Genomic DNA, 23,833 nt, shown 5'->3' with positions numbered 1-23,833 from the left:
ATTCATTAACAACACTCTGCAAAAAGTCAAAACAATCTGAAGCTCGGCTGCGCATCGTGGGTACAGACATTCCATAGTTCCCTCACGCATCGATGTACCTTTGATCTTCATACTCGAGCACTTGCATTAAATTATTTTTATCTGGTGCATTCATGGTTCAATCTGCATTGTATGTCAAAACTTCCCACTGCAAAATCAGTTATCTTCCAGAGCAGATGGAAGCACTACGTACTGTGCATTAAGATTCGAACTTGTGGACAATGCAATAAAATGAGCACTTCTTTGGCCACTTTCGACACTTATCCTTAGGCATTCTTTCTTGGGGCAAAAGAATTACAGGAATTTAATAATGACACACAAAAACAATTTGACTTGTGAAAGATGAGGAAGAAAAGAAACGGTCGCAATATTTCAAAACAAACCCTTACCAACACTCTTTTGCTAGGAAGCAGAGACCTCAGTAATCATAATTGTCCAAGATGGCTGCATGCGCGGAGCAGTGATGCTGACGGATTGGATCTGCGCATTGGCAGGGCAACATCTTCATCAAAAATTGGTCCTCCCTGACTTAAACAACCCGAGACAGCTTCCACAGAGAGATAGCTGCTACATAGAACAATTCGCTGTATGCGAGTCCATCGCGAGTTGCCTTTGCAAAAGGCTAGAGAGGGGAGGGAAGGGGTGAGGTTATGATATTGATGATTCATGAAATATCTATTCCCATTCAATCTGTTTCAAAGACCTCAATTCTAATAGACTTGTACTGGTCTAATTTTGTATGCTGTTAACTTGCTGGACAAGCAGGGTAGAACCCGGCAGTGTACCCGATCCTCTAATGTTTGTCGTGCGCGTTTCCACACCGTCACCAACTCCGCGCATGGCCAGCTTTCTTGCACTATGACGCATCACAACCAACAAAAAAAAAAGGAAGTGTCAATACGTTTTTGATCTGCACTTCAAATTAAAGGGGATAAACTCGTAACGCTGGAATGCTACACACTTTTCTATAACTTCTCTAAAACTTCTCTATACTTCTTTATAATTCTCTTCAAGTCATAGTAAATATATCCTTCTGTTCTCTTTTTTTACTAGGTACTTGATTAAGCCTTAAAACCATATCAGGCTTTGTTAAACAACATTCAACAATTGCCCCTCGCTGGGATTCACAACCCCATCTAGATCTGTTTTTTTCAGAAACGTGAAAGTATTTTTTCGTCGTTGAAGAAATGTGACATCCAAAACTTTCCGTAAGACAAATTATTTTGGTTTTGCTACTGCAGCATTTACAGATGTCACACAGTCATAATTCAACTTTGTCATTTCTCTCTTTGGTGGGCACGCGTACAACGATATCGGTCTGGCAGAGAATCTAAAAAGTAGCAGAACTTGTTACGTCTAAATTTCAGTAGCAGGAACGTTTTGATAACGTTCCAAGTTGTGCCGGCCCTCAACGGGAAAAATAGTACAGGCTGCTTCTTTCCTGCCCTTTACTCGCTCTCCACAACGGCAACATGCCCCATCAAATGTCCACATCACCGACTGATAATGAGCCAACTAGGAGTGTTGTAGGACAGTGTAGTTGATCAAGCCTCATCAGCAAACGCGTTCCAGTTTATACGTGTACCTTCAACCATTTTGTTCTTCTTCTGAACAAGGAAGCATGGATAAGGTTGTTGCCAGAAATTGGGGGTTCTCATCGTTGGGGGAGCTACCCACCACCTACCTGCCAGGGAAATGCCCGCCTATGGGGTCAGCGTCTCGGCATTTTCGATAAATTTGATCAAGATTTGCGTGAGAATGGTCAGCTTGGTGTGAAAGTCTTCCATGGGCAGGGTGAAGATGGTCGGGCACCAACAGATGGCCATGTTTTTCGCCTCCATTTTGTTCTTCTCACTGTACTCGGTCACCCTACGTTCGACAATGGAGCGATCCGCAAAATCAATGCAGGGAATGAGGGTGGGAGGGGTGATAACGGAGAAAGTGGGTGCGAACTACTCTAAAATGGGGGTGATGACTTTGTGAGGGGTGATTTTTCTGTTGAATTTCCAGCTGTGGCCGCTGTGTGAACCAGCGCCAACTCTATCTACTAAACCCTCTGAACCCTACTACCTGGTGGCAAGTGGAGTGAATGAATCCAAATAAAAATCACATTTGGTAAGAAATGGCTCCAAACTATGATGTGGAAATGGAACGGCTGAAATGGAATCAAAAAAGGCGTGTTGCCGGATGGTGGCTGTGAACCCTTTCTCTACATTGAAACACAGAGTGACAACACAAACGTCATTTCTCTACACTTCAAACATGATTGCACACACACACTGATAAACAGTCAACCTACTGTCTCATGTAACCAAATCACTTTGCTCTACACGTTTACCAGTAGTTATCTCTTGTCCCTGTGATTTAATGGGATAGGAGTTTTTGATGGTAAAGCTAATGGGGAAAGCACGAAAATCGACGCATTACAGCACCGGATTAGAAAGGGCAGGCGGGTGTAAACACACATACATCATGAACGTTTTGCAGCTAAAATGTTAGGGATTATTTTTGACGTTTCAAACTCTCCAAATTAGCATGGCAGGGCCCAGGGTTGTTGTTGTTGTTTTTTTTAACAAACTTCTTTATAGCAAATGGAGGGAAAAGAAGCGGGAAAAACACACTGAGAGTTAAGTGAGCATAAGGGATGATGTACATTTTGTATATAGGAACTGACATTAAAATACAATCTACCCTTTAAAACAAAGCCTCATAATTCAGGTCCACAATGTTCCCCACACCGGCATGTCGTACTCGAGACGACCAGTCGGCAAGGCAAGTGGCAAACGCGCGAGTGCCGTGATGGCACTGCGTTCAGTGCGCGCACGCCTCGCCATTCACCACAGTCAGAAACATGTTTCCAAATGAAGAATGTTTCGGAATGAGGCGCGGCCTGGGATAGCAACCTGAGCCACGAGGCCCAGTCGGAGCCTTACAAACGATCCCGTTGACAGTGATATGAAAGGCAATAGATTTGTGCGGATGTCAAAGGGTGAGCAAACTACACATGGTGGTGACATGGTGTGCTCATGAATACCTACACTGAGCTTTATCTGGTCTTTCAACGTTGTTTTTCATCACCAGCAAAACACGACCCCTTAAACACCAAAGTTGAACAGACAAATCAAATCATATGAAAAAAAAAAAGAAATCATAGCAACAACATACTTAGGATACACTTTGATATATGACCCCTTCTTAATCTCGGCAGTACTCTACCAAAAAGTGACACGGTTTACAAATGACAACGAACAGAAATGCAATCTAACTACACTAAGGCTACATAGATTAGTCATAATATGGAATACATGTGTCTAAAAAGTCAGCATGAAATATTTTTATCATTGTTCCTTAAAGAAACACCATAATCGTTTTTTTTTTAAACTCTCTATGTGGAACTGATATAAATCATTCATATTACAGATTACTACAATGTACGCTGTACCATAGTGGGCTGTATGGATGGATGTACAGTACGAGCCCTGCTGGTACTAAAACAATGAACAATCTAATGCTGCGCAATCAACAATTGTCGTGGGAAACTATACCTGCTGTACATACACTACAATAACCAGCTAATAAGTCAGCAAGAATTCCCCTGCAGGTAATAATAATGGTACAAATAGGTATTCTGGCTTGCATACTCCACCCCCTTCTATGATGGTGTGCGTCGAGCCAGCGGCCCGTCTCTCTGCTCATACAGTGTAGATGTGTGGTGCACTTCACCTGCACCCATCAGAGACGGCGAAAATTCAGAGCAAAAGCGGGTGAGATCCATCCCCCATCCCCCCCCCCCATAGTGGTGCAGGTGGGTGACGTGATGTCCATACGGTTGCTCTCGCATGACCAGCGACAGAAGCAACAGGCGTGATTCCTCCCGAGAAAAATAATGAAGAAACAAAAACAAAATACCCCTAAAGCTGCGCCTCTCCCACCAGACATTAGAAGAGAGGAGATACAAGTTCAGCAGCTCGGTCACCCGACGTGGATCACCTTTCATTTGTGAAACAATCCAACTCCCCCGCCTGCAGCGCTCACATGCAAAAGCTGCCAGTTAAGTACAATTGATTATAACATAGTAAGATGTTGCAGAGTTAATGCCGTTGTCGTGGCGACGGTAGACACCAAACAACACAGTCGGTCACAAGGGTACACCACTCAGCACATCTCGCCCTCGTAATATGTTCGGAGCAGGTGAGCTTCATCAACTCATCCTTTGCGAGAGTTTGGCGCCATAAAACTTCCCGTGCAAGGTACGAATCTTAATAATGGCTTGTCATTCCCTGTGCGACTCAGGTGTGCCTTTATATAATGTGTGTGCATCTTTTGTGTCACCGCTGGAGGCTTGGGGAACGGGGGAGATCGAGGGATGGGTGGTGACGGCCCAGAGGGGGGCATATTTGCCCCCCTCACGTAAAGTTAAAGAGTTGCGGTGCGTTTTCTACGATTTGCTTGAAGACCACGGCCAGGAGTTGTTCGTTGGCGAGATCCTCAAAGGACGTGCTCTGTGGGTGCAACATGGACGGCCACCAGCAAATGGAAAGGTTTTCCGCCGTCATGAGGTTCACATCAGAGTGATCTGTTATCCTACGGAGTACAATGGAACATTCCATGTTATGAGTGAGTCTGTGCGGTGACTCGGTGCTTCCATTACAGATAAAGGGGTGAGATAAAATGTATCCACTTGATTTCAGAGTAAGATGCGAGTAATACCATGGAAAATTTTGTTTGTGATATTTGTGCCCCTTCACCATTTCACCCTGAAATAGTCACTGATACCAAATCTTAGAAAAAGAAAGAAAACACTTATACTAGGATTTGGCAAGAAAAAATACACCTGATGTAAAAAATATCTGATAATTTATGGCATGATATCTGTTCTTCATCCTCTCCAAAGTGCAAAGTCTCTGAATGTTTGATCCTCAAAGTTGACTTTTGTCATGTCTGTGTGAATTGATGGATAAAGTTCTAAATTGACCTACTGTATGTAGATACAGTAGTCTTTTGATTTTTCAGATTTATTTAGTTTACCCAGCCGAACTAGCCTTTCTGTAACAGATGATATGCAATGAAATTCAGCTGCCAATTTTATGATGATGAAATACTAAACTTCTACAGCAACCCCCCCCCCCCCAAAAAAAAAAAAATCTTGATGGATTAAACATTGCAAAGTATATATTCTTGTTGTTGTTTTTTTTATCTCGTATGATATGTGTACATGTACATGTCAGCTTTAAAAAAAAAAAAAGAAAGAGAAAATACGAACATATGCAAAGTACTTGTTCTTTCAACAATTACAGTATATACTTTAAAGCAATCTTATCAAGACTTATTCATCAAACAAGGTTTACAAAATTGTATGACAGGTATGTATGTTTAGCTCTTTCTTCTTCTCTTTTTTTTTTTTTTCTTTTTGCCAACAGAGCAAATGTATTAACCCGTTGAGGACGAGTCCCGAGTATACTCGGGCAGGTGTCTATGGGAAATGCGTGTTGTAGCAAAATCAGTCCGTCCTCAACGGGTTAAAGGTATCTCTTCCACAAATCATTTAACTTAGCATATCACTCTGTGTTCATTTAATTCTAATCAATTAAAATATAAACTTAGCAGTTTATATAGAATTAGCAGCTAGAAAACTTCCACAAAAATAAATGATCGACTGATAAATATCTTCTTCTATTTCATATGGTATATTTTTTTTAATAGCAGTAATTTTGATGTCAATGACATACGAATATACAATTGATAATACTTGGTTATTATGATGTCAGCGTGAGAATGTTTTAATGATCAGAAAATGTTGTTGTGTACGCATCTTTTCTTTTTTTCTTTTTTTGCCTGAGAGACCTATCACTGGACATGATCGAACCAGAAGGTGAGAGAATGCAGGGATACAGCCGATAGGAAGATTTGCTTGGATATTGTGACAATGTTGCTGCAATCTTCAACAGGATTACATAAAGTCAATTTGGATGATTGTCTTACTTTTGTAGGGCTAAAAAAAAGTAAATAAATTATAACATCTCTGTGACTACAAACAAGAAAGAAAAATAACACCAGAAATGGGAGCGTTTATGCTTGACTTCATTTCTGCATCAATTCAATCATAGTGATACTCTGAATGATACCATCAACTGATCTAATGGTCGCAAATTTGGAGGGAGATTAAAGGCAAAGCTGTATAGATACCGACTCATGGGGGCAGTATAGTGATTTTGTTGGCTTCACAACTTCTATCTCTTTGTCTCATGTAACAGAGTAAATTCTCTTTTGTGATAAGCAAGTAAGGCCACTGAACCATCAAAAACAAATTAACTGAACTATAAACACACACTGATCAAGTGAATCAATAAAAGTCAAAACATTGTTGACTACCAGAGCCAGATTCTTTTTCAAGCAGCCTGTTTTTCTCTTTCTTTTTCACTTTCTGGATGGGAATACACAGCGTATGTGGCCCAATCAAGAACTACTATTTTGGTTAACGTCATGACGACAGGCAGTCACAAAAATCTCAAGAAAAAGGATTTTTCGAGTGTAAACATGAGAATCTATTTGCAATCCTTCGAAATGATATCACATACTGGTATATATGTAATCCTCATGGTATACAATGGTATATTGCAATATGTGATTATGTAATAGAATCATGGTTAATTGATGGTATAATACTAGACACAAAAAAACACAAAAACAAAAACAAGGGTTGGATATTTTGAATTTGAAATTTCAACTATAAAGACAGAAAACAAAATATACATCAGTGGACCATCAAACAGCTGGATTTCATTGATGGTTTTGCTTTTTCTTCCTGCTGTTAAAAGGAACAAATGATGTGAGCTGTTCTCCTTACAACCCTTTTGTTTTTGTTTTTGTTTTATTGACAACCTTTAATAAATGTTTGGATATGTTCAAGTATATAAGAAGGTCTGCTCATCACACCACACTGAAGTCTTCATAAACCTTTCCCGCTGTAGGACACACCATTACAATACCCACTTGCCACACCTGTTTATTTCATCAGACAGATTGAGGAGTCGACAATTTTTTGACATATATAAAAAAAATACACCGAAACCCCTGTGGCTATATACAATGTTTGTCATCATTAGTTAAACCAAGGAAGTGTTTACAGATTTGAAAAGTGCAAGTCACCGCTGTTGTGTTAGAATTTGAAGGTTTGTTGGTAAGAAGTTCACGGGCACAGCATGCATCGCAAAGTCAGCTTGTAACAGAAACAAGGAAGAGAAGTATTACAAGGAGACAACGAGAAAGTAGACTCCAAGATGCAAATATACACTCAACATAAAGAAAACACAAAAGCTTTCCAAGAGTTCTCACCATTGAGGCAAAATAAAACCTGCATATTTGTGATTTATTATCAGTCAACTAGCTCTTAAATACCACAGAAAGAGCGATTTAAATTCCAGTGTGCCTAAAAAAAAATCCATTATTCTAATAACTGTCAAACTCATGCAGCTAGAGAAGGGAGCTGAGCTGATTTCAACATTCACATCGCCACTAGTTCAATGGCAAAGTTAATTTACACTGAACAGAAATAAAACATTTACCATTATATAAAACAAATAATCCACCTTTTATCTCCCTCCCCTCCCCCATCATCACATGCGCTTCTTTGCTGTTTACATCCATGAAATATTATGCCCTCAGTGTAAAAAAAAAAAAAAAAAAAAAAAAAAAAAATCTTTATGACTACCACATGGATTCCTATCAAAATTTTTTTGGAGAGTAATGTATCCTGAAGTATAGCATCTAAACAGCATTTTGGCATGTACAGCTGTCTACGTGTAGTTGCTAAAAAACAGCAAATACAAATAAACACTCATCGAAACAAAAGAATGATTTGATGCAGACTATGCATTCTATATCACAAGGCTTACTAAATTGCGCAAGTTCTTTAAGAACTAATCTGGAGCATGGAAGAACCAAGGGATTTGATAAAGGTGTTCATTTAGCAATGTTTAGTCATAATATACTACATAATATACTTCTGTCCTAATGGGTAGAATTTTCTCATTAATGAGTAGAATTTTCTTAGTAATGGGTAGAATTTTGTTGGTAATGGGTGGAATTTTCTCAGTAATGGGTAGAATTTTCTTAGTAATGGGTAGAATTTTGTTGGTAATGGGTGAAATATTCTCAGTAATGGGTAGAATTTTCTCAGTAATGGGTAGAATTTTTTGTAATGGGTAGAATTTTCTTAGTAATGGGTAGAATTTTCTTAGTAATGGATGAAATTTTCTCAGTAATGAATAGAATTTTCTTAGTAATGGTTAGAATTTTCTTGGTAATGGGTGAAATTTTCTCAGTAATGGGTAGAATTTTCTCAGTAATGGGTAGAATTTTCTTAGTAATGGGTAGAATTTTCTTGGTAATGGGTGAAATTTTCTCAGTAATGGGGAGAATTTTCTGAAGCGGAAATCTTCATTCCTTCCTAGAAACTTTCCAACAAATTAATTTCACATGATGGTACACTAAAGGAATTTCAACACTCACACATTGACATCAGGGAGAGGGTAGAAAGATTTAAGGGAATTGCTTGTGTGCTGCAGGCATCTCACTAGACAAACTAACTACAGAATAAAGGAGGCTTTCACATTCCTCGGGAGGATGTGAAAAGAGATTTCATTTTTAAAGGGAGACTGAGCAACTCTGAGGCCCGTTTCATAAAGAGTTATGATTGATCTTACAATGCTCAATTTATTGTGCGTAATTTTGTGAAACGAGCGTAAGATCAATACAAATCATAAGTCTGTTTCACAAAGATACTTACAATTTAAAGCACATCTTTAGTAGCAGATCCAGCATTGCTTTTTTGAAACGCAGCAATCGCAAGAACAGTCTCACAATCAATATTTAAGAAATGGGCCCCTGGCACTATACAGGCCGTGCGGTCACTACCTACAGTGAACCGGATCTGCTCACCAGTCAAAAGTGACTGCTGACTCTACTTATTTCTTTTTCCGGGCCTGTTTATGACAGGATTGCTCAAAAACAAGCATGCTTGAGACCGACAGCTGAAACAGAAAGTATTAAGCTGGGGGCGCTCTACTCGGCTGCACAAAGGTGTAGGAACACTGACATTCAATCCTTTTAAAGATCCAGTTTACCTTTGGGAGCAGTGATTTTCAAAATGTTCAAGATATCAAATTTCATCAATATGTGTAGGTCTGTTGTATCACAAAACATCCTACCAAATAAATTTTTTGCAGTAAAGCCTAAAATATAAGGAGATATCAGTATTTTTCTCAATAAAGCATAACTGTAGACGGTTTAATCTGGAAGAATTCTTATTATAACTATTGTTCACATTTTGTGTATTTAACAATACTTAACATTGATTATACACATTCAAATTTTTACGGCGGTTGTTTCTATCCCTAACTCACATTTTAGAACTATTTTAAAGCACTACTGCTGGATTTTTGTTTCATCTGCAAATGGTAAATTATGCCTTTAACTCTACAAACTCCATGCATACACACTCTACTCAATCTAGAGCATGCCAAAGGTTGCCATATTCATTCTCACATGCACATGCACTAACAGTGGACACTTTTCCTCATTGCTCTTGATTACTTAGAATAACATGCCACTTAAATCAATTGAACATGTCATTTATTGTTCTTTGCAGACTGCTGATATGTCCTTGTAGACAGCACAAACTCACACGAGAAAAGCATCAATAAAACATCTAAAAATTCTTATATTCCTTGCTGGTATGTTATTGTTTGATAGACCCCTGAATCTCTGTAGCACTTTAAGTATTCTATGTAAACGGCAGTTGAATCTTACAGAGCTGCCAATATTCACACATCACAATCAGTAACGTTCCAAAGAGCAATACCGGGTTGCCTTTCACAGTACATACATCTCAGTGGGCAAAACTGATTCCCAAATGAGGGCGCCTTTTAATATTCTATTGCCAATGTATCTGATTATAGTCAGTCATTGACCAATCCAGTTCCAGGACCAAATTCTGTGGTTAGATGTTCAATCTTTGTACCATAATTATCACAAATATTGATAGTTAGTACTGGAATCAAATTTGGTAGGATTCTGTACCAAACACTTAGAACAGTGTTGCACCCCTGCATGGATTTTCTGCACTAATTGGGGCTCAAAGAACACAAAGGATTAAAGGGATGGTACAGTATTGGTGGAGGTGAGAATTGGGCTTTTAACTTTTTGCGAGATCTCAAGAAAACACTTATGATATAGTACAGAGCATACCATTTTAAGAGGAATTCAAAGTTTATTTGATGAAAATCAGGTGTGGAATGACTGAAACATTCAAAAACAAAGTAAAACAAAGTGATCGTAATAAAGTGTGGGTCCCACACTTTATAAGAATCGCTCTTTTTTGGATATCTCAGCCATTTCAAAACCAATTTTCATCAAATAAACGTTGAATTCCTCATAGAATCACATGCTCTTTCATATTTCATAAGAGGTTTCTCATTATCTCACCAAAAAAATGTTAGAAACCTGAAATTAGGTCTCAACCAAAACTATACGATCCCTTTAAAGCTTCTTTTCACTTGAATCCTGCTTTGTTTGCAAACCATCATTAATGTTGGTTACAGAATTATCAGTGGCTGTTTACTCGCTAAATCAACTGAAACCCCTAAATTGGCACATCTTTTGTAAGATGAAGTTTGCATTTCTGTCTCATTTTTGGCAAATTCCAATTAGTTTATCTTTCCTCTGATTCTATCCACAGTTTATGAATTTAATAGGTTCTGTCTATTTTCTTTTCCTTAAAAATTCAGGGTTGCCATTGTAAAGATGAAAAGGTGAGAAATTCTGCAGCAAATTTTGTCATCGACTTTGACATGTTTATTGACTAAGGGGACAGTACTAAGCCAATCATAATACAGTCTGTGATACCCTGATATTGTAGTAAGTTGACATTATGGCAGCAGAATAAATTTAAGGTCTTGTTTCTGAGGAAAAATCTTGGGGGAAGTTCTGGGCCCCATTTCATACAAAAGTTGATATTATAGCAACTCTTGCTGGAATGGCAATTGTTATGGTAAGGACAAGAATTTAGCGTCCTGATTGACTATATGGCAAGTTGCCATTCCAGCAAAGAGTTGCTATTCTAACATCTTTTATGAAATGGGACCCCACATCTGCTGAAGCAGTGCGAGCTATTTTCACATTTCTGTGGCATAAAGCAAAGCCTACAGGGTTCTCTACCAGGTGCACAACAGAGAGTTATTGCAGGGACAAAAAGCTACAAGTACCTGATACCATCATTTTTGTTTTAGTTCTATTTCAGTATCTAAAGGTAAAACTGCTCTCCATGTTCAAATTCAGTTTAACCAACTGTTCATCGGAACCAAGGATGTAATGAAGCTCCAAGAATTACAATTCTTTGCAAAAGCAGTGACTTGATAAACAGAGCACGGTTCAATGCACAAAGGCCTAAAGAGGATACATGTACATCGTCTCCAGCCCTATGCCAACAAACTGATTACTGGTATTAAATTCCAGTTCATTTTTTTTTTTTTTTTGAAGGATCAGCTGTTTAAAAGTTCAATTTTCTATGCTCTTTTCTGTTTTCCTATTTGCCAAGCATTTCATAATGATGGATCAATATCAATATGTGACCTCAATTTCAGGGACATCAATCATGCCCATAGATAACCCTGTAATGTCTTGTCCAATATAAAACAGGACTGACTTAAGATCACACTATCACTTACAGTGTATAGTCCCACACATAGCATTCTACATATGTTTGACCTTTCCAAGTACACTGTAACTAAATTCTGTGAAAACGACCCTGTCCTAGAGAAAAATACATATGTCCCTTGCACGCGCGCACATACATGTACATGTACAAACAAATTTAGGCCAGTATATACACTCACTCACACAAACACAGACACAAACACACTCACACAGACAAGACAGACATCTTGCACAACCATACACATAAGCACACATACAGGCAGAAAGGACACAATGTTTACAACACGAGACAAAACCACATTGACAGTGTACAGTGATATAAACACTAACACTAACACACAAACGAGAAGGTGCATTTTTAGTTTTTTAGTATACCGCAAGTGACATGCGTTAGTCAGGCAAAGGTGAAAGGTCATAATTTGGGCAGAGGTGCGCTGATCTGGTGTATGCATACAACACTGATGGTGAGCTTGGGTTGATGGATTTAGTGTTAACACGACGACACTGTGTAATCATATGGGTAAGTCAACGTTAATGGTGTAACAGTTACAATGAAATGTGTGATGACATTTAGTCCAGTGTTAGTGTAAGTGGGCTGCAACTTTTATTTTTCCACACATGGAGGGTGATGAACAACAGTTCGAACTACATGCACATTAATTGGATAATGTGCATCATTGACAAACTTTTCATTCGGTGAAATTGTCTTTTTTTCTTTCTTTAAAGGCGCTGTGACACTAGAACGAGTGCCCACGGAACGCCCGACAAGTTTAAAGATAAGTTTACATCCCTTGCTAAAACTGGAATAGTTATGTCACATGTTTGGCATTCTTTGTATTCATTTAGCTAGTCCTAAGAATTCGCAGAGATACACTACAGATTTTGGATATAGTTCAACATCGAAAATCAGCTCCAGCATATCTTTGTCAATTTCTGTGAATAGATAATGAATACAAAGAACATCAAACCTTGTAACAAACTATTCTAGTGGTTGCAGAGAATGCTAAAGTATCTTCAAGTTTTCAAATTTGTTGTGTATTCGTTGGGCTTTCGCTCTAGTGTGATGGGGCTTTATCATAAAAATACATGAGTCATAGCCATTTACATCCAGAGAGTTTAGACATTTGAATTTCTTGATCATTTATTATGCAGCTCTGCATATTCTTATAAATCTTTTTTTTTTAATCAAAAATCAAGTATAATGTCTAAATCAAATCAAAAACATCAGTAATTGTTTACTTTTACAGCTCTTTGCAAATAAAAAAATTTTACCCATGCATGTATTTGTTTCCAATTTCATCATATCATGCAGAACTAAAGAATTAGCATATATTCCATGAATATATCCTTAAGTTTATGTCATGCTGGAAAGTTAATTAGGAGTCTCAAGAAGTTATCAAGACACGTTTATCATTAACTCAAAGGAATATAAATACATGCACAGGCAATATGTATGCATGTTTGTACCTGTATATACAGTTGTTTGTATATTGACAAATAATGGATATTTGAATGCAATGTTAATAGACTTCAATATTTCCTTACGTGCAAGGAATGCCTGGTACACTTGTACAGTAGGGCTGCCAACACTAATCAGTCAAAATGGGGAAGATCTCAAATAGAAATCAGGGAGGTATTCCTGTCTAGGGTGAACGCCAATGGGCAAAAATCAAAAGACCCAGGGGGTAAAGTGCTCACACAAGTATCGCAAGTTTACCTTCCACAAATTCTTGCAGACCAATTTGATAGCCCATGCGGTAATGCTAATTTTAATGCTAATCTGCAAATGAATTTTTTTGTGAAGTGCTGTGAAACCAGTCATTGACTGTTAAAGGGCACTATATACTAGTAAATGATCTGATTGTATTGTACTGTATTGTATTGTATTGTATTGTATGTATGCCCATTTGAACAAAGTGAGATTCCTGTATCCTGCCTTGGGGCTGCTACCTGCCAAGTTTGGTGAAAAATCGGTTGTGGGGGTTTTGAAGGAGAAGCTGGAATATTGAACAAGTTTACGTACAATGCACAATGGTCACCAAACAAAGAATGATCGCAATGGCTCACTTGAGCCTTTCACTCATATCAGCAAAATATCCTAAATCAGATAAATATCTCATTACATTTTTGTCCTTTCTTTTCCTTTTCAATATTTTCCTTATCAAGACATGAAGATAAAATGAAGTTTTAAAAATCCTCCCACAGAATCAGGGAGAGTTGGCAGCCCTGCTTGGTACCAAGTTGGCGATGTGTTTGCTTGATGTTTGTTTTGGGGAGTGCGCCCTCTTGTGTCCGGTCCCCGCCCAACTTACCTCCTCATGTGCTTCATCATGTAAGTGAGGACCGTTCGTCTGACGCTGCCGAGCCCCGACAGGTACTCCGGTAATCTCTCCACGAAGGCCTCCTCACAGTTAAGCTCTGCCGAGAGGTCAGGTGGGAAACACGCATTCAATTTCACAGCAAATTCAACTAAATTTAAATTTTTTCTATGACACCAATGAAAGCAGTAAAAAATTTCCATGATTCAATGCTGTATCTGTTGATCATAATTTTTATCATTAATTTGGTAGTGTTACATAGATATACAGTAGTAAACATTTTCCTTCATTTGCTTATTGTCTATAAATAATCCTCAGGTTGAAAGAGTAACAGCCTCCTAATTGCTACATTTATACCAAATTCCTTAAATTGGCAACGCATCTTAGAAGTTTAAAATCCTTGTTTCGCTCTAAAATTGGCAACTTTCTGAAGATATGTTTTTGATTGCATGCTGATTTTATGAATTCAATTAGTTTTGTTTAATCTTCTTCTTTTTTCAGTATAGTTTGTGCAGTGACATTCAGGTAACGCAGACAGTGATAATGATAATGAAGATGATGATGTAGATGGTGATTATGATGATGATCTACAGTTGTAGCTGATGATGATGATTATGATAACAACGATGATGTAGATGATAATAATGAAGATAATGATGCTATGATGAGAAAGGTAACAAGGATGTTGATGTACATGTAGACAATGTTAGCCCGTTGAGGACGAGTAAAGAGTATACTCGGGCAAGCGTCTACGGAAAATAAGTGTTGTAGCAAAATCAAACCGTCCTCAACGGGTTAAAGAAGATGATGATGATGAAGATGATGACGATGTTGTAGACAATGTTAATGAAGATGATGACGATGTTGTAGACAATGTTAATGAAGATGATGACGATGTTGTAGACAATGTTGATGAAGATGACGATGTTGTAGACAATGTTAATGAAGATGATGACGATGTTGTAGACAATGTTGATGAAGATGATGACGATGTTGTAGACAATGTTAATGAAGATGATGATGTTGTAGACAATGTTAATGAAGATGATGACGATGTTGTAGACAATGTTGATGAAGATGACGATGTTGTAGACAATGTTAATGAAGATGATGACGATGTTGTAGACAATGTTGATGAAGATGACGATGTTGTAGACAATGTTAATGAAGATGATGACGATGTTGTAGAAAATGTTAATGAAGATGATGATGATGTTGTAGAAAATGTTGATGAAGATGATGAAGATGTTGTAGACAATGTTAATGAAGATGATGACGATGTTGTAGACAATGTTAATGAAGATGATGATGTAGAAAATGTTAATGAAGATGATGATGTTGTAGAAAATGTTGATGAAGATGATGACGATGTTGTAGAAAATGTTGATGAAGATGATGACGATGTTGTAGACAATGTTAATGAAGATGATGACGATGTTGTAGACAATGTTAATGAAGATGATGACGATGTTGTAGAAAATGTTAATGAAGATGATGACGATGTTGTAGAAAATGTTGATGAAGATGATGACGATGTTGTTGAAAATGTTGATGAAGATGATGACGATGTTGTAGACAATGTTGATGAAGATGATGACGATGTTGTAGACAATGTTGATGAAGATGATGACGATGTTGTAGAAAATGTTGATGAAGATGATGACGATGTTGTAGACAATGTTCATGAAGATGATGACGATGTTGTAGACAATGTTAATGTTGTAGACAATGTTAATGAAGATGATGATGATGTTGTAGAAGATGTTGATGAAGATGATGACGATGTTGTAGAAAATGTTGATGAAGATGATGACGATGTTGTAGACAATGTTGATGAAGATGATGACGATGTTGTAGACAATGTTGATGAAGATGATGACGATGTTGTAGACAATGTTGATGAAGATGATGACGATGTTGTAGACAATGTTGATGAAGATGATGACGATGTTGTAGACAATGTTGATGAAGATGACGATGTTGTAGACAATGTTGATGAAGATGATGACGATGTTGTAGACAATGTTAATGAAGATGACGATGTTGTAGACAATGTTAATGAAGATGATGACGATGTTGTAGACAATGTTGATGAAGATGACGATGTTGTAGACAATGTTAATGAAGATGATGACGATGTTGTAGAAAATGTTAATGAAGATGATGACGATGTTGTAGAAAATGTTGATGAAGATGATGACGATGTTGTAGACAATGTTAATGAAGATGATGACGATGTTGTAGACAATGTTAATGAAGATGATGACGATGTTGTAGACAATGTTGATGAAGATGATGATGTTGTAGAAAATGTTGATGAAGATGATGACGATGTTGGAGAAAATGTTGATGAAGATGATGACGATGTTGTAGACAATGTTAATGAAGATGATGACGATGTTGTAGACAATGTTGATGAAGATGATGACGATGTTGTAGACAATGTTGATGAAGATGATGATGATGTTGTAGAAAATGTTGATGAAGATGATGACGATGTTGTAGAAAATGTTGATGAAGATGATGACGATGTTGTAGAAAATGTTGAAGATGATGACGATGTTGTAGACAATGTTGATGAAGATGATGATGATGTTGTAGAAAATGTTGATGAAGATGATGACGATGTTGTAGACAATGTTCATGAAGATGATGACGATGTTGTAGACAATGTTAATGTTGTAGACAATGTTAATGAAGATGATGATGTTGTAGAAGATGTTGATGAAGATGATGATGTTGTAGAAAATGTTGATGAAGATGATGACGATGTTGTAGACAATGTTGATGAAGATGATGACGATGTTGTAGACAATGTTGATGAAGATGATGACGATGTTGTAGACAATGTTAATGAAGATGATGATGTTGTAGAAAATGTTAATGAAGATGATGACGATGTTGTAGAAAATGTTGATGAAGATGATGACGATGTTGTAGACAATGTTAATGTTGTAGAAAATGTTAATGAAGATGATGATGACGTTGTAGAAAATGTTAATGAAGATGATGACGATGTTGTAGACAATGTTGATGAAGATGATGACGATGTTGTAGACAATGTTCATGAAGATGATGATGATGTTGTAGACAATGTTAATGAAGATGATGATGATGTTGTAGAAAATGTTGATGAAGATGATGACGATGTTGTAGAAAATGTTAATGAAGATGATGACGATGTTGTAGACAATGTTGATGAAGATGATGACGATGTTGTAGACAATGTTGATGAAGATGATGACGATGTTGTAGAAAATGTTGATGAAGATGAAGATGATGATGTAGACAATGTTGATGAAGATGATGATGATGAAGATGATAATAATGAAGATGATGATGAAGATAATGAAGATGAAGATGATGACGATGATGATGGGTGCGTCACCGTACCTCTGTAGTCCTGTATCATCCGGTCCTGGGTGCTGTAGGGGATGATGGGCTCCGGTAGACTCTTGAAGAACTGCTTGAGGGCGGCCGCGATGGTGTTGGCACTCAGGTTCTCCATGGCGGACAGTGAGGCGTTCTCGTTCTCATCAAACATCTTGATGATGAGGTCAATGTCAGCTGCCTTGCCTGATACCCTGTATATACCCTCCTGGGCTATACCTACACGATTGCAAATAAGAATTGAGTATATGAATATAAGAACGACCCAAGTCCATGGAAGACCATTTCGAGTAAACTTTAAAAAACTTCATATCTTTTTTATTTATCCAATAATATTCTATTCAACTATGATGGGAAGGCAACATTGTATATACAAATTAGAACATACCATTATTATGACAATTAACATTTACATTAATTGTGGAGAGGCCATTTTGTGTGATGGACTTGGGTCGTTCTTTGAATCATATGGACTTGGGTCATTCTTTGAATCATATACATGATATTCTGCTATAGAGATGAGAGAAGGATGAGAGAGGGCGCTATAATATGAATGTAAGTCCTTCATTTTTACATTCATATAAGATTTAACTCATTAATTTCAGGCACTTCCGGGGGTAATTAGGATTTATCATTTATACACAAGATGAGTCTATGCATAAGCTACAATTTCCCATGTCAAACTGAATTTGGCCAAAAATTGGACTTGGGTCGTTCTTATATTCAGGTCTTCAATTGCATATAAAAAAAGAAAACTATAAACATCGCTATGGCGACTGGTGTGTACGTCTCTGCCATAATGCATGGTTCTCTCGTTACATCTGTAGTACGTCTTGACAATATGTGACGACAGTTTCACACGATTAGGAAAAAATCAAAACGACAAATCAAAGACGGATGGACAACCCGAAAAACATAAAATGCCTCTGGCAACACGTCGTGGCAGAGACATAAAAAGAATGGCAACCCATGAGTTACAGTGTACATTACTTTGAGAGTACGACTGTACAAATTCATCGCGAGGATTATACAAAATAGAGCAAATCCAGAACGGCAGAAAAATACATAAATGAATGCAAAATAATCTGAAATTAAAAAGAAATGGAAACATGATAGTAATAAACAAAAGCGGAATCTATACAATGTAAACACTTCCTGGCATTATAAAAACAGACAGGTTTGTTGCTGTGTGACATGAATGAATTTCCAATCATTATCAAACTGAATTCTAGAATGTGATACATACAGTATGAAATCAAAATATTGAAAAGATACCGAACATCCCGGGCATCGCTTGTCCGGGGTCCCTAAATTTCTCTCATTTCATTATTACCTCCTTGAATACACATACGAAAAACCAGCAAATGGACAAACAGAGCAAGCAAATGGACAGAGAGACAAAGAGGCACGCAGACACACAGACAAACAAACATTTAGATAGACAGACAGACATGCTGACACACAAACAGATAGAAATGGATACAGGCAGACTGACAAGCAGAAAGACAAACATACATACAGACAGGCAGGCTGACAGATATCGTCGCTGGGGGGACAAGACCTTGTATCTACAAAATGTCTCAAGAGAGCAAATAAACATAGCAGCCAAAGCACTGCATCAAATGGGAGAGCCTTTCTTTTGACCAATCCAAAAATGAAGTCATTTTCACCAAATTTGAGATACACCGTCTTGTCAACCCAGCGACGATATGCATTTACATAGAAAGACATATATACAGATAGACAGACAGACAGATAAATGGCAAGAGAGATAGACATGGAACCAGGCAGACAGACAAACACACAAACAGACTTGTAGACAAACAGACATACAGACAGACTCAGAGACAGACGGAGAGACAGACATACAATGTATGCAGATGAGACCAGACATGTAGACAAACACCAGACAAGCAGACAGACAATGGAGACAGACAGACAGACAGACAGACTCTTATTTGTAGGCGCTCACCTTCCTCCTCCAACCTCTGCACACACTGCTCAATGAATGGCGGGATCCCATTCTCATTCAAGATGAGCTGTTCCAGCTGCTTTGCTGGTTTCTTGGGCGGTGCCATAGTTCCCTTCTTCTTATGCTTCTGCTGCTTTGTGGAGGCGAACACACGAGAGAATTCATTGGAACATCAGCGACACTTGCACATGCTATATACACGTACACTTTTACATTATTGTATAACATAATATGTATAGTAGTCAATGGTGATCAATGTATTCTTCTTTAAAGCATGCAGCCACTATTCTTTGCGAATATACATACATGTTGTATGGTAAAACAGTTCATGTGATAGTTCTTTGTGTGTAACTCTACACGTTTATTGGTGTTATTGGTTTTATTGGTGTATAATGTGATTGTATATTAAAGATAGGGCCTCATCCACGTCAAGCTCTGCTTATGATGACGGTCCCATGTATTGATTTCTACCTTGTTCATGATGTGAATACAGTTTCATAATAATATTGCTATTTAAATGACTGCCTAAATTACAGGGGAAAAAAAAACAAACAGTTATTGACATTTTACCCATATCTAGAAGCAACACAGCTCGGGTCAGACACTTACATACTTATAAAACTGTCTTTCAAAAAAAAAAATGTAAACAAATTTTAAATGTACAATGGAGCAAAGAGGGGCAAGAGATGCACTGCCCCTTGAAGGAATCTAGTCACAAAACTTTTCCCTCAAACATGTCTGGCACCATCTTTGGCGGGATTCTTACCTTGGGCACCTTTTTCTTGTCCTTCTTAATCTTGCCTGATTTCTCAATCGTGCCCTGGAGGGGGGGGGGGGGGTTGTGAAAGGGGAGATTAATGACAAATAAAAAAAATAAGATGATAATTGACAAAAGAAAATTGCGGCTGGTTCAAATGATTTACAGAGCAAAGCCAACTCATCTCAGTACATGGTGTATCTTAACAATCCAGATAGTAATATTATAACATAATGCTACTTCTACTTCCACAATTACTACTTCCACTATTACTACTACTTCTATTACTGCTACCAGTTACTACTACTACTACTACTGCTACCACTACTACAAATATTAACTACTACTGCTGCTACACTATTTCTACCATTACTACAACTACTAATATACCACTACTTCTACCACTACTACTATTACTACTACTACTACTACTGTACTTCCACTACTTCTACCACAACAGTACCACTACTACTACCACTGCTACAAATTACTTCTAATGATAACAACATGGTCTCCACGATAAAACAGGCCAAACGTGCATGCTTTGTGACATACATATTGGTAGCCTAGATGCAATTGTATATTCATCGTGATGATTCGATGATGGAGCGGCAACCTCCTTTGGTACCCACTGTGCAGTGTTACAGTTTACAAGTTAGTATTTAGAGTGTAGTAAAAACATTTTGACCAATTTCATCGTAGAAAACATATGACTTCTTACTCTCGCGTCTTTGTGGCCTTACATATTCTATTCTAACTTCTATCTATTAACTTGTAAATATTCAATATCAAGTCTAACATTAACCTTTATGCTGCAAAATCACACATTTTTCAGGTAACTGTATGGAGTATCACTACATATGCCAAAAGCCACCAAGGCTTGGCATTTTTACATATCAAAAAAGAGATTCAGTTTTATTCTTATCTTACCGATTCTTGGTCTATACTTGAGCTGTCCAATGAGTCTGTAATAAGAGGAGAGAAAGAAACAAAATTGAAATCAACACCAAGATTAACACCAAGATTAACACCAAGATTAACACCAAGATTAAAACCAGGATTATGTAGAAAGAGAGCCAGTGCCACTCTGTAGAAACTACAGTCAAACCAGAGACACTCAAAGTACGAGGGAGCCCACAGCCTTTCTTTGGAATAGAATATTCGCAAGTAGCCAACTACATACAAGTCAGATTATGAGTATTACTAGTATACCATATGAAGAGTTTGTTTGCAAAAACCGATAAGTCCATTTTTGAAGATTTTGAAGTACGGTCTCTGTTATACAGTACAAAATAATACCTTTTAAATGATGTATTGGTCACTACATATAAAGGTACATTTTTGAAGTTATGGTCAAAAGAAGCAAAAATTTTCTTCTTATTCTCTTTATTTTTCTTGACCTTTAATCGCAAATATCTCCATTTGGCAAATATGGACTTATCGGTTTTTGCAAACAAACCCTTCATATGTACCAGCAATGCATAGATTTATTAAACATTAGTATTCATTTCACTTTCCCGTATCTTGGCTACTGAAAATTAACAAACAGAATAGTATTTTGTTAAAAGTTTCCTTCCAAAAATTGGCCTTACACAAATTTTCCTTCCCTTTATGATCTCCGACTTTATATGGGTTAACATGATCGCTCACCACACATTTATGGGTCTGCAACCAAAAATATCATAAAATTGCATTTTTGGTTAATGATCTTGGAAATCTACAAGTGCTGCTGTCATAAGTCATGAATACCATTACAGGTTGAATTACAACACAACAATTCAACTTGATGCACAGGCTTCAAGAGAGTTCTTATTGGTGCTTCATTGTCGAAAAGGGACAATCTTTTTCTCTTTATTTTTTTTTTTTTTGGGGGGGGGGGGGAGATTTGTATATAGGTTGCGGTGAGATTCTTGAGGTACACAACATTCATCACACCTTATGAGTTGTGTACGGAAGACCGTCAACATTTACCCGTCAAAATCAGGGAGATTCGACAGAACAATGCAAGGATATACTTTCGTATTACATGCAGAAAGACGTTTGCAAAGATGCTCACAGCGTCTAACCATGCTGCAAAAAAAACAAAAAAAAACTGAGTTTACATGATTTAAAGATTGCCTACTACCTCTGACCTCTAAACCCCCGATACTGACTCCATATCAAATTGCTGGCTCTTGGGACTACTACCTCCTGGTTATCAGTTACGAGATTCTATCAAGAAATATGACGAATCCTCCACGAGGGAACACGTGCATGACAAAACGTTCACGGTCATCTGGACAGACAACGAAAAACCTCCCGTCCACTTCCAGCGACTCGAACCCCAAGCACCTTCTGATCTGGAGATTCTCCCGACTGAAACCCCTCGCAAACTGGAGACTCCAACTTGATGTGTGCAAAGCGCACATCACGAGCGGGAAGTTCCTTGCAGCCAGGGTCCAGGGTCCACTTAAGAGCCCTGGAAGCTCAAGGGTTCTAGATGCTCTCTCATGCTCTCTCAGGCTTATTTTTCAACATACGATGACACGAAATAAGAGATCATTTCAAGCAGGAGACACAGAGCCAGGGCGGGAGAAACTAAATCTCAAGCGGGAGAACGGAAGATTTTGCAAAAAATGGGCTTTCGGCGGGAGATCTCCTCTCAAAAGCGGGAGAGTTGCAGTCTCTGCACTTTGCAGTGGTCAGACATACTGCATAACATGGGAGAAAACAGCATGAATTCCTCAATCATGACCAGTCACCACATTCATTTCCCCGTGGTGCAAACATTAAGACTAGAAAAATTGCAAGACTGGGCAATTTTGGCAGAAGAAAAATCCAAAAGCAAAATCATTACATGAAAGTGTGCAAATATCACAGGTACAATATGTATGGTATCTTCAATGATTTGTGTCTCAATTTTACGGTCTATAAATGTTTTATGACTCAAAGGTTTTCATGTTTCATCATGCATTTGACAAACATTTTTAAATCGACCTTGGATTTCCCGAGTCTGACAAATGTAAAAAAAAAATACAAAAATACAAAAATGACAGAAATCGCGAAATAAGTGACTTATGACTTTTATCCGAATTTTGGGATGATGTACAGTATTTAATTTCAGGTAGTGCATCTTGCATAGCATACTACCTCAAAATTTGATGCCATATCATTTTGTTTTGTTTTGTAGGTATAAAAAAAAGAAAGAATATCATTATTAATATTTCAACAGTAAAAGAGAGTTCTCAGCAAGTATAATGTATGCAAACTTTAAAAATTGATGCAACATCATTTTTATTGATTCTTGGGTCAAAATTATCAGTACTACACCATCATGTTTTCACAGAAAAGAAACAACTGAAAATGTACTTGGGAAAGAAACTTCTCAGAAAGCCAAAGTATGCTACCTAAAAATCAATGCCACTTCATTTTTTACTGTTTTCTGTCAACAACAAAAAATAAAAATAAAGAAATAAAAAATTATTACTAATCATATTTCAACTTCTCGGAACACTACATGTCTATGCATTCCTCATGCCAGGCTGTGCAAATCCAATTTCTCCCTCGCTCTTTCATACCGGCCAATTGCATTGCATTCATTCCAGAAGAAACTGAGCCTTCATGCATTCAGGGAAAAACATGCTTTCCAGTCACATGATACTG

General features: G+C 37.7%; 1 protein-coding gene across 1 annotated transcript in view; it reads right to left on the bottom strand.

Moving 5' to 3' along the window:
* Positions 1-1,742: 1,742 nt before the first annotated feature.
* LOC140226659 (uncharacterized) overlaps positions 1,743-23,833 on the bottom strand; it is a 36,402-nt gene continuing 14,311 nt past the window's right edge. Inside the window, exons 5-11 of the mRNA XM_072307100.1 lie at positions 21,122-21,156; positions 20,201-20,254; positions 19,435-19,564; positions 17,466-17,681; positions 14,067-14,172; positions 4,450-4,623; positions 1,743-1,908 (exon numbers count right to left, since the gene is read on the bottom strand). Of these exons, the coding sequence (XP_072163201.1) occupies positions 1,743-1,908; positions 4,450-4,623; positions 14,067-14,172; positions 17,466-17,681; positions 19,435-19,564; positions 20,201-20,254; positions 21,122-21,156 (881 nt within the window). The remainder of the gene's footprint in view (positions 1,909-4,449; positions 4,624-14,066; positions 14,173-17,465; positions 17,682-19,434; positions 19,565-20,200; positions 20,255-21,121; positions 21,157-23,833) is intronic.

This window comes from Diadema setosum, chromosome 3 (assembly GCF_964275005.1).
Source record: "Diadema setosum chromosome 3, eeDiaSeto1, whole genome shotgun sequence".
Lineage (NCBI taxonomy): Eukaryota > Metazoa > Echinodermata > Echinoidea > Diadematoida > Diadematidae > Diadema > Diadema setosum.
This window is presented reverse-complemented; position numbering and strand designations above follow the sequence as displayed.